The sequence below is a fragment of the Desmodus rotundus genome, chromosome 12 (assembly GCF_022682495.2).
Source record: "Desmodus rotundus isolate HL8 chromosome 12, HLdesRot8A.1, whole genome shotgun sequence".
Classification (NCBI taxonomy): Eukaryota; Metazoa; Chordata; class Mammalia; order Chiroptera; family Phyllostomidae; genus Desmodus; species Desmodus rotundus.
In genome coordinates this window covers 78,519,758-78,536,105 of record NC_071398.1, presented here as the reverse complement: position 1 = coordinate 78,536,105, position 16,348 = coordinate 78,519,758, and the positions used below count along the sequence as shown (strand labels likewise).

Sequence of the window (16,348 nt, the reverse complement as noted above, 5' to 3'; positions counted from 1 at the left end):
GAAAAAGGTCTGACCGTACCCTCAAGGAAAAGGAAGGGGGTTGAATGGGTAGAAGAGAAGGGACTGAGTGCTTGGAGACTCGAGTAGGACGCTGTAGAGAGCAGACAGGAGCCATCCACCTCCCAAATGTGAGCAGGAGCACCCCAAATGACACCAGAGGAACCCCCCCGCTAAAACCCCCACAGAGAAAGCAGTCAGAGTCTTAAGTAATAATACTTTTAATAAAATTAACTTCTTAATAGCACATTTAATACATTAACCCTCCCCTTCTTGGTTTCTCTGCATTTTGTGCAACATCACTTTGACTCGATTATTCATGGGTCCGTTTTGTTTCCCGCATTTTATTTTGTTTTTTAACTCCTTTTCCTTGGTGAATTTGTACGTGTTCTCACTAGATGCCTCAAATTAAGTCTGACCACAATCCTACTCTACTTTCTACAGTGGAGAGACCATCCCCCCTGCCCCAGGGCTGTCTCCACCCACCCACCCTACCCTACCCGCACCCTTGAGTGGGGAAGGGGATGCCCTCCCCACCACAGACGCTACCTTCCCAAACTATGGGGGTTTCTAGGACAAAAAGAGCAGGGGGTAATCTGTCCCTAAGTGGGGCGAGAAGAGTAAATTGGGGAGAGGGAGATGTGTTTGGGGTCAGGGCCAGGAGGGGCATGACAGAGTCACTGGTGTACGGAGCAGGCTCTCCTGGTCAAAAGGTGAGCCAAGGGGCCCCACACCCTCCCGGATCGATCGCCTGGAGGATGGAGCCTGACCTGACTGCAAGCCGGGGTTGGTAGAAGGCAAGTGCTTAGAAAATTGATTTCTCACATGCAAAAGCCAAACTCCACAATTGTCGGTGGGAAGGGTGTGCCCCCAGGCCAGAGCGGTGGAAGACCCCTACCTGAACACATAGATGGAGGTGGACTGGAGCAGAGGGTTGGGGTCAGGGTCACCCCAAGTCTCTGCTGCCCTTCCCCAGTCTTTGTACCCTTGGGAACCCCTTTTCCCAGGCCTTCAAGGACAGTGTTTCCATTCCACTCTAGTGGGTGGGAAGTCCTTCTTGGAATCTAACTTCTATGAGACAATAAAGCACCTTGCAAACTGTAAAGAACAGTGAAGCTTTAAAAAACAACTGAGACTGTTACTCCCCCTGTTGCCACAAGCTAAGTGGGAGACTGGGTGGGAAGAGGCCTGGGGTCCGGGTTCCCTCAGTTGCCTGAAGCTGAGGTGGAAGCGTGTGGAGGTGCGTCTCCTCGTACCAGTCCGTACCACTTGGGGTTACACTTCAAGAAGGACGTCCTCAGTCAGGCCTGGGAGTCTGACTGAGGGCCCCAACAGTGGACGTAATCACTTTGGAGTGAGGGCTGCCCAACAGGGACAGGAATGGCCAGGATGGAAGGCGCCCGGGTTCTGCGACGCCGGGCAGGGGCGCAGGCGGATGTGCTCACCCTCCTCTGCTGCCCCCACCCGGTTGAAGTGATCAATGTCTATCCTTTCAAAGATGCCGGGAGCCGAGACCCTCATCAATTTGTCCTAGAAGTTAAAAATCCAAGGATTCTCAGAATCAGCCCCAGCAGACTAAAAGCTCCCAACCTTAACTAGCAATCCGCCTCCACCCTGCTGTCTGGAGATGGGTGACTCGGCCACTGCCCTCCTCTATTTTCCTTTTGTTACGACTTTTATACATTCTACTGGACCCAGGGGCCCACAACGCTACTAAACTTTAAGCTATCTGAATACCATCTACTAAGTAACTAGTAATTCTCTTCTTTCTCTCTAGGATTATATGAAATAAATTTGAATCATTATTAATAATTATTTTGTAGTATTTTCTTTTAAACCCCTCGGTTTTTCTTCTCTCTCATTTTTGGTTAAAAACAAAAACTATTTCTCTTTAAATCTCACACCTCTCTGAGGGTCCCATGAGCCTGCTAGGCCTCAGTTCCGGACTTCCCCTCCACACTTGCCCCTGGGACAGGGCAGGAGAAGGGGGGGCACCCCAGGGTCCTCAGTCCTCTAGCTTCTCCCTTTCTTGTTAATTCCTTTCTTTGTTTGGCTCTGCCGGCTCCCCAGAGGGGGAGGGGAGAGGAGAAGGGAGCCCATGGAATGAAATCCAATCCACCTGCAGGGCCCCAGAGGGACCAGGTCCCCCTCCCCAAAAGCAAGTGACATTCCTCCCCAAAAAAAAGTGGGGGAAAAAGGAACGTAAACCTGAACATATATTAAAAACACTTTTTAAAGATTTAACTCTGAATACAAATGTATTTTTTTCTTCTCTCCCTACATATATTCTAAACCTTCTAAAGTTTTTTTATTTTTTTTAAGGATCACTTTATCATAAAATAAAATATCCTTTTCATATAATAAATTACCTAATAAAAAGTCTTTTTTTTTCATATTAGCCCAGGTTCTTTGCTACATTTATATGGTAATAAACGCCTTTATTAAAATAGAATATTAAATTATAAAGAACTGCTTTTTTTTTGCTATTTGTTTTCTCTGTGTTGGTCGCCTGTCTCGCTCCCTCTCATGCTCTCTTTCTCACCTCTATTTTGTCTCTCACGATGTGTGTTTGCGTTTGTCTCTAGGTTTGGCTCAATTAGTAAGGGTGGGATTGAATTTTCCGAGCCCCCTAGTATAACAGTCTTCTGCCTTTGTGGGTAAGGAGTAGAGAGGGGGAGGGTAATTGACAGACAGACATCCTATCCCCCCCACCCCCACCTCCCCAGGGCAACCAAGGGTGCCCATTTGGTTTGGTTTCTATTGTACAGACATCTCAGGATGGCTCACATTGGCGGGAAGGAGGGAAGTTGTCACAGGCCAGTTTTCCTGGCTGTGACCTCCTTCCTCTCCCCTCCCTGGCTGGTGGTCTGGAGGGGCAGGCTGAGGAGAGGCGAGTTAATTCACAACAGGAGGAAGAAGAGGAGGGAATCCCCTCTGCACCCCCATCCCCACACCCTCTCTCCATCCAGGAATGGGACTCCGGAGCTTAAGTGCTCAGAGATCACTTACAGCAGTCCCACCCCACTATATACAAGAAGCTCCCGGGACCCCCAGGGACTCCAATCCCCTGTCCTCTCCTGGCCCGGCCAGCAGAACCAGGAGGGTGGGAAGCTGGTGACAACCCCAAGTGAGCAGTAGGGAAGCAGCAAAGGGGGTGTGAGGCCTGTGACATGATTCTCGGGGGAACAGCCACATCCCAATCCTGCTTAGCCCCGGAATGACCCCTCTCTGAAAACCTGCCCTCTCTCCTCAGACACGATGGGTAGGACAGACAGACACTTCATGATTTGCTGGCTAATAAGGGTTAGAGTGAGGTCCAGAGAGGGCCACAGGGAGTGGGGCAATGCAGGGGAGAAGGAGCAGCCTCTCCTGATCCTTCAAACAGCAGACCCACTACCTGGCTCTGCTCCTCCCACTGCCATGAAATCCAGCCCGAAGACTGCTACGTAAATGTAATACCCAAAGCTGATAGAGGTCGAGACTCGGACCTTTATGTTCCCCAATATTAATCCCCTCCTCAAATTTTCACTGAGAACAGAGATATAGTTCATCAGGAATTTGAGGTGTTTCTCTGGAGGAGTGGGGAAAGAGGGCCTCTAGATGCCATAAGAGGAATTAAGGGGACCCCAAAAATGTCCTCCCTCATACTTCTCCACAGGGAGATGGTGTTCCCAAAGCTGGGCTAGTAGGGGCAGGAGGGAAGGGGAGAAGGGAAAAAACAGAAAGGGCAACAGGAGGAAGGAGTGACAGCCACCAAGAGGAAGTAAAGAGAAAAGCTGGGAAAGAGCAAAGGAGAAAGGAGAACCTGGAGGGAGGAAATATGGGGGGAGAGGGGAGGGAAAAGCCGAAGGGGACAGGGGGAACTCCGTCCAGTTTCCTCTAGCCCAGCTTTGTGGGGACAGATAGATCTGAGCCCCTAATTGGCTGACATGCTTCCCCCTCCCCCACGACCTATGTGGGCTTCTGAACGGCCCGACCCCCTCCCATTGCTGGAAACCCAGAAACAGATTCTTAAACAGGATATGGCAGTGGAGGGTCCAAAGGGTCATGTTAGGAGGTGGGAAGTCAGGACCAGAGGACTTGGGAAGTGGAGAGAGCACCTCTGCACACAGACGGTAGTTCTCCCCCTCCCACCCCCGCCCCTCCAGAGCAGAAGGGATAGTATGCCGCACATGGGGCAGTGGGCAAGGTGGGTCAGGGTGTCTTAGCTGCCACCTCCGGCAGAACAAGTTTCTCGTAGCTGCTTCTAGATTGAAGGGTGTGTTGAGGTATCAGAGTTGTAACTCTAGTAAAATTTCCCGTCTGGTCCCCTCCCAAACTTTCAAGGACAGGGTAACCAGAGGGTCTGAAAGTGGCCCACCCTCCAGCCACCATAGCCTCCCCTCCCCTCTCCCCAGTAAGTATCTCTAAGCACCTTGCCCCTCAAATTACTGATTTCCAAAAGGCTCTGGTGGAAAACAGCTCCAGGGCAGGCCCCTGGGGAGTGGCCCCAGCAGGCACGGGGCGGGAGGCTTAGGAGAATATTCTGATGGCTTGCGTGGCTGTGATGTGGCAGACAGGGCACTCGGGGTCCGTCCTCTCGCAGATGCGTACTGCACACTCCATGCAAAACAGGTTGTGTCCACAGGGCACGAGGGCCGCAGTCACCTCACTCTCGAAGCACACCATGCAATCCCGACCGCCACCAGGGCTCCGCAGGCCTCCACCCCCAAGTTTGGAGAAGCCCTGAAGTGGCTCTCCAGGTGGGCGTCTTGGGAGTCCTGCCAGCTCTGAGGAGGAGGTGGCAGGAGAGCGGTTCACTCCCGGGGGCCCAGCACGTGTCTTGGCAGAAGAGGAGGAGGAGGAGGAGGCAGAGGAGAAGAGCACTGAGGTGGGCGTGGCATTCTCCTGGCCCGCCCACAGCGGGGGGCTGGTCTCTGCTACCCCGTAGTACACATCCTGCTTGCCCACACCGTAGCCAGGAAACAAGTACCCACTGTAGCCAAAGTCCCCGCCCTGCTCACCCAAGCGTGTGGTCTCAAAGCCAGAGTCCGCGGCGCACTCTCCGATGCAGCCTAGGCTGTTCTGCCGGAAGGTGGAGAGGGGCTTGCAGGCAGGCGGGTGCACCCGCCAAGCCTCAGAATAGCGGCTGTCCAGTGCGGTGTCGGGGCTCCCTGCCAGGAAATCATTTTCATTGTTGTACTCGAGGATCTTGCCAGTGCGCACTGCGATGTGTGTCTCAATCTCCTCGCGTGCACGCTCCACGTTGCCTGGGGCACCCGTGATCTCAAACACCGGGTCACGGTCACGGCTCGGCGTGATAATGTACGTGTTGGTCTGCTGCTGAATGCGCTTGATGGTTGCCCCCTTGGGGCCCACCACCAGCCCCACCACGCGGTAGGGCACCCGCACGCGAATGGTCACCTGGCCAGGCAGGGCAGGAGCCACACCAAAGGCAGCACCGGACTTGTTGCGTGATGCTCGGATCATGGAGAAGTGCTCCGCTGCTGAGATGATTTCCCTTCGGGCTGTGGCCACGTCCTCCCGCCGCCCGGTCACCATGAACACTGGCTCCTCGCCCCGCACAGGAGTCTTGATGTAGGTGTTGGTCTTGGCCCTCAGAGCCTTGATCTTGCAGCCTGGGGTAGGTAGGGGAGGGGAGACAGAAAGAAACTCACTGAACAAGAAGGTCTGTGCTGGACCAATAAGCTCCTGATCCTTATTCAGACACCCCGCCCCCAGGAACGTCTCAATCTACCTTTTAACCACGCCCCACAATCTACCCTGACTTGAACAACCCACTCATCACACATTTACCCAATGTCTCTATCAACAACAGTTTTCAAAATGTAACAACTTCCCTCGAATTCCACCCAGGACCCTCCAAATTCATTTATTCTTTGAAACCCCAAAATAACCAGACAAGCTGCTAACCTCAAATCTACACACTAATTCCTCCCCAACCATGTGCCGTTCCCTCAATTTCTCTACTGATTCCTTGCTACTCAAACTTCCAAATCAATCACTTCTCACCCCCCAAAATCTGCCACTGACCCTGATCTTTCCACAGAACCCCAATGTACTCACGGCCACACAATCTACTCCTCACTTGACTTCCATCCATTAAAAGTGTCCTACAGCCTACTCAGAAACCAATGACCCCGTCCGTTCTATGATCCCCTCCCCCCATCAGTGTCGCTCAGTGTCTCCCATTCACAGCAAGTTTGCAGCAACTAGTAGAGTGTGGGAGACTGGGAAGGGCCTGCCAATCGGTCTGAAGAGGAAAAAGAGGAGTACGAAGATAAAGATAATGACATGTGAGGAACAGGGACCCCACGGACATTCCTGCAACCCTGTCCCCTGGGAAGAGAGCTGAGATGGGCTGGGGGCTGAGTAGGGGAGGGAATAGGTGTGCTGGACTCACACTCCCACTTTGAAGTAGGAATGAATTAAAGCTGGGAGTTTGAGGAGAGAGGCAAGAAGAAAGAAGAAAGCTGAGACAAAGAGACAAAGAGGGAGAAGGGGAAAGAGAAGAGGGAGGGAGGGAGGGTGGGAGAGCATCGCCTTCTCTGAAGGTTGTACACCTCAATGGCTGACAGGACAAGTCTCTCTCTCTCCTCTGCCATGTCTCCTCTCCCTGCCTGGAGCTTCACAGAGATTCACATTCTTTCTCCAAGCACACATGCTACACGTGTGTGTTTGCAGGCACAGGGACCTGAGAACCGTGATGCACGATGTGCCTCTCTCTAAACAACACTCGTGGGGTACTCTCACACGCCCCTTGAACTCACATGGATTCCCCATCTCAACCCTTGCTACCTCCCACTCCTCCATCCCTATCATCACCAACACACAAACAGCACATTCCTGCGCATGCCCACAACTTTCACCCCATTATTACAGACACATTCACACCCTCTTCAGGTACATGCTCACCATTCCCTTCCTCACCGCCACCACACTACCTATCCCCTCTAATACGAACACTAGTAGTTCTAGCTTTCTGACTGCCCCAACTCTCCAACCACAGGCCTGAGGTGAGCTTATTATTAGTAGTAGTATTAATATTAATATTATTATTATTATTTTGTCTCCTTCCTCCACTCCATATGGCTTCTTCTCCAATCCTACCAGATTGACATATGGGTTGGGGGTGGCTCTTCTCACTTTAGGAAGGAGAATTTACCCATCCCTTTTTGTCTTCAGACCTCTTGGCAGTTGATAAGTCCTACCTGTTGTCAAGCTCACATCCTTGTTGCTTTAATGCCAGTAAATATTGTTCTATTTGTGAGTCATGGAATGTGGAGGAACAGTGACATCCTCTCATACAACTTCTTCTCAAAATAGTGTCCAATAGGCACCTGGGCTCTGGCTCTAACTTTTGGGTCCATAAACTGAAGTGACAGCTACGTACCTTTGGAGGTTGGGGATGGGCTGGAGAGGACAGGCCAGAGCATAAGAGTAAGAGGAAAAGCTATTGGCCCGGAGGTGCAGAAATGATGGTGGACCTGACCCTGGCTTTTGCAAGCCTGAAGAAGCATCTCTTGAAGGGAAGACCCCCTGGGCTTCACCTTCCTAGAGGTCAAATATAGGGGCACTGACACTGCAACAGGAGAAGGGAGATTAGACAAGGAGGAGGACTTCCATATATTTAAGGAATGAGGAGGAAGAGAGAAATCCCCCTACTTTTATGAGAGATAGCTCCATCTGATGCGGAGGCAGAAGAGGAAAGAATGACTCCATGAAATTCTGGGCCCTCCCAAGACCACCCCCACACCCACGAAAATATATTGGTGTCCCCACCCAATTCCAGGGTGCTCTGGGTCCCTAGTTTCTAGCGAGAGGAAACCCAACTTTTTAAACCAGAAATCGAAGGAGATTAAGTGCATGGGTGGGGGCGGGGGGGCAGGGAGGATGAGAGCTGTGCAGCCCAGTGGCATCTTCCCCTCCTCCGTTCAGGACCTCCCAGCAAAATCCCCCAGCCCCAGCACTACAAGGGGGTGAGGTGGGATGAAGAGTAGGGCCCCCTGGCTTCGCCTTCCCTCCTTGCCTGCCAGCAGCAGGCCTCCTCCCTCACTCCCCGGGCCGGAATGCAGCTCCTCTATTGTTCCCTACCATGGGACAGCTCCTCCCCTGCTCCTCCCCCACCCCCACCTACCCAGTCCAGCCCCTCACAGTTTCCAAATCCTGCTCCCCCATCCCCTTTAGGAAACCAGGAGAGGGAAGGGTCCCCAAGATCCCGTCTGCTCAACCTGGACAGTCACCAACACTCCCACCCCCACCCGCCCAGGGATGCTGGAGCAGAGGAGGGTGTGGTATCAGACAGTCTACACTGGGTTAATTCTACATCCCCCCCCAACACACACACACAACCAGACACATGTCCTGCCCCTAATCTCCAGGTGAGGATTCCTCACACCCTCCCCTGCCCCACCCAGCATGCCCCCTCCCACTCTGTCCTATTCTCTGACTACCAGAGACCCCTCTCCGGGCCTCTGGCCCCTGGCCTTGGCCATCCCAGAACAAAAGCCTGAGAGGGGAGAAAAAGAGGTCCACACCAGGATGTGGCACTTTCTTGGAGGCGCCCATTCCAAAACCCCACAGACCGTTCAACTTGGGTGTGCGGGTGACCACAGGCTTCCCTCTTCCCGGGAGCCCCCTCCCCATCTCTCCCCCAGGCTGGGACCCTCCCATGAGCCACACCCCCTTCCATTCCAACACTTAGCCCAACAAAGAGACAGATACTCAGACTGGCTCCCCCTGGGCCAGGTCTCCCCCAAAGTCTGTAACTCCAAGGGGCTGGGGGCCCTAGGGGTACCCCCTCCCCAATCTACTAACAGATGTCAGAGTAATGGCTTCTGAGTAACTCTGAGCGCATTCTGCCAGTTCTGGCTTTGAGTGGACACCCCCTCAGGACAGCCTGTCTAGATTGGGAAACCAACCCCCCTCCCCTTTCCCTCTCTCTAGGAGAAGATATTTCTTTGTCTAAGGGCAGAGCCGTAGGGGGAGGCAGGGTCTGGAGAACAGTCCCGACTGGGGGTAGCAGGGAACTTTGTGGCGCTAGGAAATCAGGATAGGGGGCGGGTCCCCCTTTGTGGGTAAAGGGACAGAGCCAGAGGTGGACGAGAAAGGAAATGAACTTTCCGCGCTAGAGATGGGGTGCCCCCCATCCAGTCTCTCTCTGCGATCCGGGCGCCCGCTTACCTTGCCTGCCCACGATCTCGGCCACGTGCTCGGAGGTGGGCACGGGTACACACTCGGTGGTGTTGCTGCTGCCCTTCAGGCGCAGCTCGGCCTCTTTGTAGAGGGCGCAGAGCTTGGCGTCGCTGGCCCCTTTGGGGGCGGTGGGGGGCTGAGGCGTCTGCGCCGCGGGGGCCGCCGTCGGGGCGGCCGGGGGCGCCGCGGGCGGCGGCGGTGGGGCCGGCTGCGGGGGAGCAGCCGGCTGCGCAGGGGCGCCGCCCCCCCCACCTCCCCCGTCCTCGCCTGCCGTGGGGGCGGGGGGCTCCCCCAAACCCAGGAGGCAGAGTTGATCGAGAGCCAGCTGAAGGGCGCGCTCGTCTTCCAGCAGCCCTCGGTCCTTAGCGCTTCCCCCGAAACATCCTAGTTCTCCAAAGCCCCCATTTCTTTCCATTATTCCAGATACCACTAGACTAGGCATGGCGAAACAAAAGCTGGGGGAGAGAGAGAGGGAGAGAGAGGGAGAGAGAGAGAGAGAGGTGGTGGAAGGGAAAAGAGGAGAGAGGAGGGGAGGGGAGAGGAGAGGAGGGGGTGTGTGGGGAGGGGGGAACAAAGAACTGGGGAGGGGGAAAGACGTTGAGATAGAAAGATAGACCCTCCCCCTAAGCCCCCCTCCCCAAACACCCTGTAACCCGACTCCCCTCGCCCAAGCCCCCGGGGTGGGGGTGGGGGGGAAAGAGAAACAAAACCCAGAAAGCGGATCTCCTCTCCTCTCCGGGGGTGACGGGGGGCGGGGGGCTGCAGGATCTCTGCCCCCACCCCTCCCTCCTCGGACCCGGGAGTCTCTAGACCCCGCCGTCCAGACGCCCCCCTTAGGCTCCCGCACCGAGCCTCAGTCCAGGAGCAGCGCTCAGTGGCCCCCAATAGAGCCCAGCCCCTTCCAGCGCTCAAACTCTTTTGTTTTAAATGAACTGGATGGAGCAGCATGGAACTGACGGGAGGGGGGCGCGCCGGGGGCGCCCGGGGCATGCCGGGAGTTGTAGTTTCCCGGCCTTGGGGGCACGGGGACGAATTCTTGACCCGAGGACGATCGGGATGTGCCTTCGGTCTTTACCCGCGGCTCGGAGGAAAGGCGGGGGGTGGGATGAAAGTCGAGGTCCCTAATTTTTCGCGGGCAAGGAGAGAGGAGTCAGTGTACAGAAACCGAATTGTTGAAAAAAGGCTAATGGAGCGCGCCCCTCTCCCAAGCCTGGCTCCCACGCGGTCCCGGCGGGGCTCGGGTCCCTCTTTCTTATGGTAATGAGGGGGGACAAGAGGGCGGGGAGCGGTCCCGTCTGGGTCACTGCGGCGCTCTCTCGCTCTCTTTCTCCCCCTCTCTCTCTCCCCCCCTACTCCTCCCTGCTGTGCTCCCTCTCCGCTCCCCCTCCCGCTCTTCTAGAGTCGATCCGGCTCTGGGCCGCTGGGAGAGGTTCTCTGCAGATCAGACAAAGCCCGCAGCCGCGATGCAGGGAGAACCCGGCTCTGCGCGCAGTAGGGGCCAGGATGGGGTGCCGGGCTGGAATGTGGGACCCCCAGGCAAAAGAAGGCGTCCCCTCATTCCCAAGCGGCAAGCCATCCCCACTCATCCCTTACCCCAATCGCCCCCCAGTCTCGGAGATCCGAGAGGCACCGACTGGGAGGTGAGTTAGTTCACGGCGTTCAGATCATTGGAGGGGAGCCTGGAGGGCTGTGGAGTGAGGAGGTGGGGAGGATGAGAGGGTGGAGGGAGAGGAGAGATGTGGGGGGCAGAGACTTGGGGGGACAGAGGTAGACTTAAAGACATGATGTGACTGAACCGTTTCAAGTGAGAGCCGTGAGCTTTGGGTGCCCCAGAAGGAGAGAGGAGAGACGCGATGGACTGGGGACCCAGACTTCCTTCAGGTCTGGGTCATGCAAACAGCTTGAAGGCGATCTGTTCGTTACCTTCCACCATCATTCCACTCGCCCACCTTTCCCCCGTTGAAAGCCCATTAATTCCGTTCCTTTGACTCTGGAAATTTGGTGAAAGTAAAAATAAGTTTTTAAGGCATGAATTGAACTTTTAGCGAGTGTTTGGGAAAGTTGAAGTATAATGCAATCTTTTCTTCTCCTCTCACCCTACATCTTTAGCATTTCTTTTGTCACCGTTTTCATGCCTGAGTCTCCCAAGAGGAGAAAGGATGATACTACAGCATGAGGTCTTGAGGTCAGACTTTATGTAGAACTTCCTACAAGAGTTGTATAAGAATGGGTGGGTGAGTTACAGTAGTAAGGTGTCCTTTTCTGGAGCACCTTGGAAACAAAAAACCTGAACTAGTGTGTGAGGTTGAAGTACTGCTGGAAGCAGGGGGACAGATGAGATGACTTCGTACCCCTGGCACTGTGAGGCCATGAGGGAGGGCTGAGCTGCCAAGCCAGGTCCGTAAATTTATTGTTGGAAAGAGTAAATTTGCACACCAACGGAGGAGGGGAGCCAGAGTGGAGAATCTCAGGAGGGGTTAGGGATTGGCACACTGGGGCTCTTGTTTCTTTGCAAGGCAGAGGATTCATGGAAGGAGAGACATGACTGAGGAACCCCTGGAAAGCCTTGGAGTTGGGGAGGGGTGCCCCCCAGATCAGGGACTTAACATAAGATTAACAACAAATCTTATTGTGGGATTGGGCTCCACTGCCTCCAAGCAAGAGTGGGAGAGGAAGAAATAGAGACAAAGCCCTGTGGGAGCAGCTTGTTCTCTACTCTTGTCCCTTCTTCTGCCCCAGGACCCTGAAAGGGGGAGCTGTGGTACTGGGGGCTATGGGACTCTCACTGGGAGGAAGATTCCTACTGTGTGGACTAGGTGTCTGGTTTTCACATTAATAGAATAGCAAACAGTTGCATAGGACTTACTGTGTGCCAGGCATTATTGTCACCAGCTGGTCTGAGCCTTCCTGTCCCCACCCAAATGAGATTTCCTTCTAGACACCCACCACTGAATTGGCCCTGCTTCCACTTTCCTCCCCACTAAGCTAATTAAAGTAGGAGGTTAATGACCAAAGAACCCCTGGGGATTTGGCTGGGGAGGAAAAACAAAGAGCAGAAACTTGTGCTATGAGTGAGGAGGGGGATGGCTGCTGGATGGGAAAGCGTAAACAGAAGCAAGGGGTACGGGAGGCGGTTGTCCCCGCTGGACCTACCTCCCTGGTCCAACCAGGACAGATCTGTGTGTTAATGCTCCATAAGTCCGCCTCAGGTGTCCTGTGAGGCTCCAGATACCCAAGGTGGAAGAGGCAGCTGTGAACCTGGCCCTTGGAGGGCAGAATGTGTGTGAGTGTGCTTAGATCTGTGGCTCCGGTGTACACACGGGAACGTGTGCCTGCAGATGGTGCAGGCCGTGTCCATCCACACTGAGGACCACCAGAGTGTCCACACAGCAGAGGAGCCCAAGGGTGGGCACCTTGAGGAGCCAGTTCTAGGGCAGGGTGTTGATGAGACTTTCCCTTTCTCCCAGAGTCCGGTGGCCTCCTTTGTTCGGCGGACAACTCTCTTCCACTGACGGTCGTGTTGGCCAAGCTAGGTTTCTCTCCATGGCCCTGCTTTTCCTCCCTTCTGCTGCCTGCTCGGTCTAGAATTATGATGTAAGGGCCCAAGGCCTTACTTAAACTATTTTGCTAGATGGCTTTGCTCCCCACACCGCATCCCACCCCTCACTCTCTGCCTTATGACCAGAAAGGTGTGTAGGTGGCATATCTCTCCTCTTTAGGACATCGGAGAACAGGACTGTGTCTCTCATCTTTGTCATTGTCACCCATCCTGACCTCCCAGCGTCCACTGGCCTTGCCCAGAGGAGAATCTCAGTAAGAGTGTGTTGATTGTAACTGCACATTTGAAGCTTCAAGGTGTAAGAGGAAGCAGCAGGCTTCTGGAGTCAAACTACTGACTGTTAGTTCTGCCCGTGGGCATTTATTTACTGCTGAACCTCAATTTCCTCATCTCTAAAGTGGAAATAATAAGCCAAGTGCCTAGCACAGTGCTTGGCCCCTCGTAGGTGTTTAATCAGTGTCGGTTTCCTGGCCCCTGGTTCTCCCCTTGCAGTTGATTTTGGCTAGACTGTGGTCTTCATTAATTAATTTTAATTCACTTATTCAGCTAACTGCTTCCTATTGAACTCTCAGGATGTGCCAGGCACTGGATCCTGGCCCGCCGAGAGTCAGTTCTAGATCTAGCAGACTTGCAGAACTAAGATCATCCTAAACAAAGAGTAGATAATTCCAAGAGTAATTCCTGTTGAGCACTGGAATGCAGGGAACTCTAACACACACACACACACACACACACACACACCAGGCTGCTGAGGAACAAAGGACCCTGTGGAGTTGTTGAGTTGGTTGTATGTGCGGCGTGTGCTCATGTGCAAGTGTGTGTGGGTGTAGGCAGGCCTGGCAGCAGGGCAGGAAAGACGACCCAGTTGAGAGGGTGACCCAGGGCTCCGGTAGAGGCTAGAAGACAGGAGTAGGATGAGTGATCCAGACTGCTTGTCTGTCTGTGTATCTGTGTCTCTTCTCTTGTCTGAGCAGACCCGGGCACCTATTATCACTGTCTACACACCAAGTCCCAAGGGAAGGGGGCACACACCTAACGCCTGCCCCCCTCTGCCCTATTCTGAGAGCCCCTAGGGAGGGTGGAGACACCCCCAAGGCTGCCCTACCCAGGTGGCTGGCCCTTATAGGGGTTATCTTACGGATCTCCCTAGTCTTCTCAGGATGCCTTCTCCATCTGTCCTAGCCAGGGGCCTCTTCTCCTATGCTCCATGGGGCTTCTGTTTTCTTAATACCCCTCCCTCATGGGAAGTCCATCTTGCTATCTAAACACCATCCTTCCTGCTGAGAGCGCAGCTGGTTCTCTCTCAGTTGCTGGAACACACTCAACTCATTAATTCCAATCAGTGAGAATATACCTAGGAAAATTCTGTAGGACACACAAAAGAAACATCAAACTTGATCTTTGCTCTCAGCAGGACACAGAAACTAGTCTACGTGACCCAGTTAACATGGACAAAGAGGAGTAAATGTGAGAGCAAAACAGTCCTTGGGACTGGGAGGGCTCAGAGATTGGAGGAGAGATGTGGGTCCTTTTGTTGTTGCGACCCGATCTCCTTTGAAGCCCAGCCTGAGGTTTGGGCCTGTACAGAGAGACACCCCCGCTGCTCCGCTGGGACCACCACTCCAACACTCCCCCCCAGGTCTCCTATACTCTCTGATTTCCCCAGGGACAGCAGCTCAGAGGGGTTGGGGCAGAGCTGGGGTCCCCCAGGACAGCTGGCTGACAGGGCCCCTCTGGGACTCAGGGCTGGACCCAGGCGTCCAGGAGGCAGTTGATACCGGAGCTGTGACAGTTGGTCCCCAGATTCCTCACCCAGTGGCGCCAGCTCTGGTTTCGGGCTGGGGTGAGGGAGGGGGAGGGGCTCCTGGTGCCAGCCAGGGCTGGGTGCTCTCTTGGGGCAGGGAGGGGGATGCATTAAACGTCCCCTTGGTAGGTTGTTGAGGAGGGATTTTTCCAGTGCCCTCTCTGGGCCAGGCACTGTGCTAGATAATAACAGGGGGCACGGAAGCATGAGACACTCTGGCACAGATGAACTAAGTGTAGAATGTCATAGATGAAAGTGAAGTTGAATGAATGAGTAGGTTCATCACCTACCTAGTGGCCTTGTTTTACGGAGGAGACTGAGGCCCAGAGAACCCGGGACCTGTGACTCTCTTGTGCCTTCTGTTCCATCATGCTTCCTTTTTCAGGAAAAGAACGAGGAAGCCAGAGAGGGATGGGAGAGGACTGGCTCTTCCTGAGTGCCTACTTATTGTCGGGCTCTCTTGGCCTTTACAGACGTGACTCCATTTGATCCTTGTCATGACTAGGTGAGGCTTGAACTGCCATCTCAGCTTAACATCAGGGACCTCTGGCTCAAAAGATTAAGTAACTTGCTCAGGTCACACAGCTCGTACATGGACACTCCAATGTCCAAAGTCAAATCTGTCCGACCCCAGAGCCTGGAACCCCAGAGGTCAACAGTGACATCCAGTGAGTTTCTGGAGGCTGAGGAGGGAGGGACCACTAAAGCTGGAGGAATTTGGAGAGGCTTCCTGGGTAAAGTGGATCTACAGGCCCTAAAGGATGAATGAGGTTCAGTTGAAGGAAAAGGACTGGAAGAATGACTGGAGGTTGGTGCCAGAGGTTCCCAGGGAAAACCTACCGGCGGGGCAGGTGGCCCGCTTGCCTGGATCCTGAAGGGGCAGGAGACAGTTGGAGGAAAAGGGTCTTTGAACCTTGGCCACAAGGTGGCGCAGCAGACCAACTACTGGAACCGGCTCCCGTCCGGGCTTTGACACCAGGGACCGGATGTTTCTTTTCTGCCCAGCTAGGGCTCCATGCCCAGCCCTGCCTCCTCAGGTGTCATCTCAAGCTCCCACCTTCTGGCAGGGCATCCAACACATAGGAGACAAAGAGAGGCTACCGGTCATTCCTGACTCAGTACCGAAACCCAGGTGGCTGAGACTTGGATGTCACCATGGTCTGAGAAGCTCCCCAGGTTATCCTGAGCCTAAGACTGGCTTCGGATCCAGGGGGACACTGTTCAGGGGACAGGCTGAGGAAACAAGCACTGAGTCCAACTGACCTGAGTCTGAAGGGCAATGGTAATAATCCCTACCTAATAAGCGGTCAAAATAAATATATGTCGATCACTTGCTGCATCAGGCGCTGCTCTAAGCACTGGAGATAATGCGACTGAACAAGACAGTCTTTGCTCTCCCAGAGCCGGTGGTCTGTGGGAGAGGGAGGCGCACAGGACAGAAGTAGACCATGCAGTTTCTGGGAGTGCCACTCACCGTGAAGAAAGCCAAAGCAGGATATGGGGGTAAAAAGGCACGAGGTGGTGAAAGGATGGTCATGTCGTGGTGAGAATTTAACTGGACATATATCAAGAACAATGCTTGGCATTGTGTTGGCTGTTGTCACTATTATTTTGGTCCCTTGCTTCTGTCCCTCTACATTGCCATGTTCCCCTTTTTCTGTCCCAACTTTTTCCACGTTTAGTCCCATTCGCTCCCACAAGGAAAGCAGGTGCTTCCATTTTCCTGGCTTGGAACCAGGAGCCCTGAGTTTTCAGTCCTGGCACTGCTGAAATTGTCCAAACCCGCTCCTTCC

General features: G+C 54.0%; 1 protein-coding gene across 1 annotated transcript; it reads right to left on the bottom strand.

Moving 5' to 3' along the window:
* Nucleotides 1-2,583: 2,583 nt before the first annotated feature.
* On the bottom strand, nucleotides 2,584-10,110 carry MEX3A (mex-3 RNA binding family member A). The gene is made up of 2 exons (XM_053915099.2): nucleotides 9,181-10,110; nucleotides 2,584-5,615 (listed from the first exon to the last, which is right to left on the bottom strand). The coding sequence occupies exons 1-2, from the start codon at nucleotides 9,632-9,634 to the stop codon at nucleotides 4,510-4,512; spliced, it is 1,560 nt and encodes a 519-aa protein (XP_053771074.1). The 5' UTR covers nucleotides 9,635-10,110; the 3' UTR covers nucleotides 2,584-4,509.
* Between the last annotated feature and the right edge of the window lie 6,238 nt (nucleotides 10,111-16,348).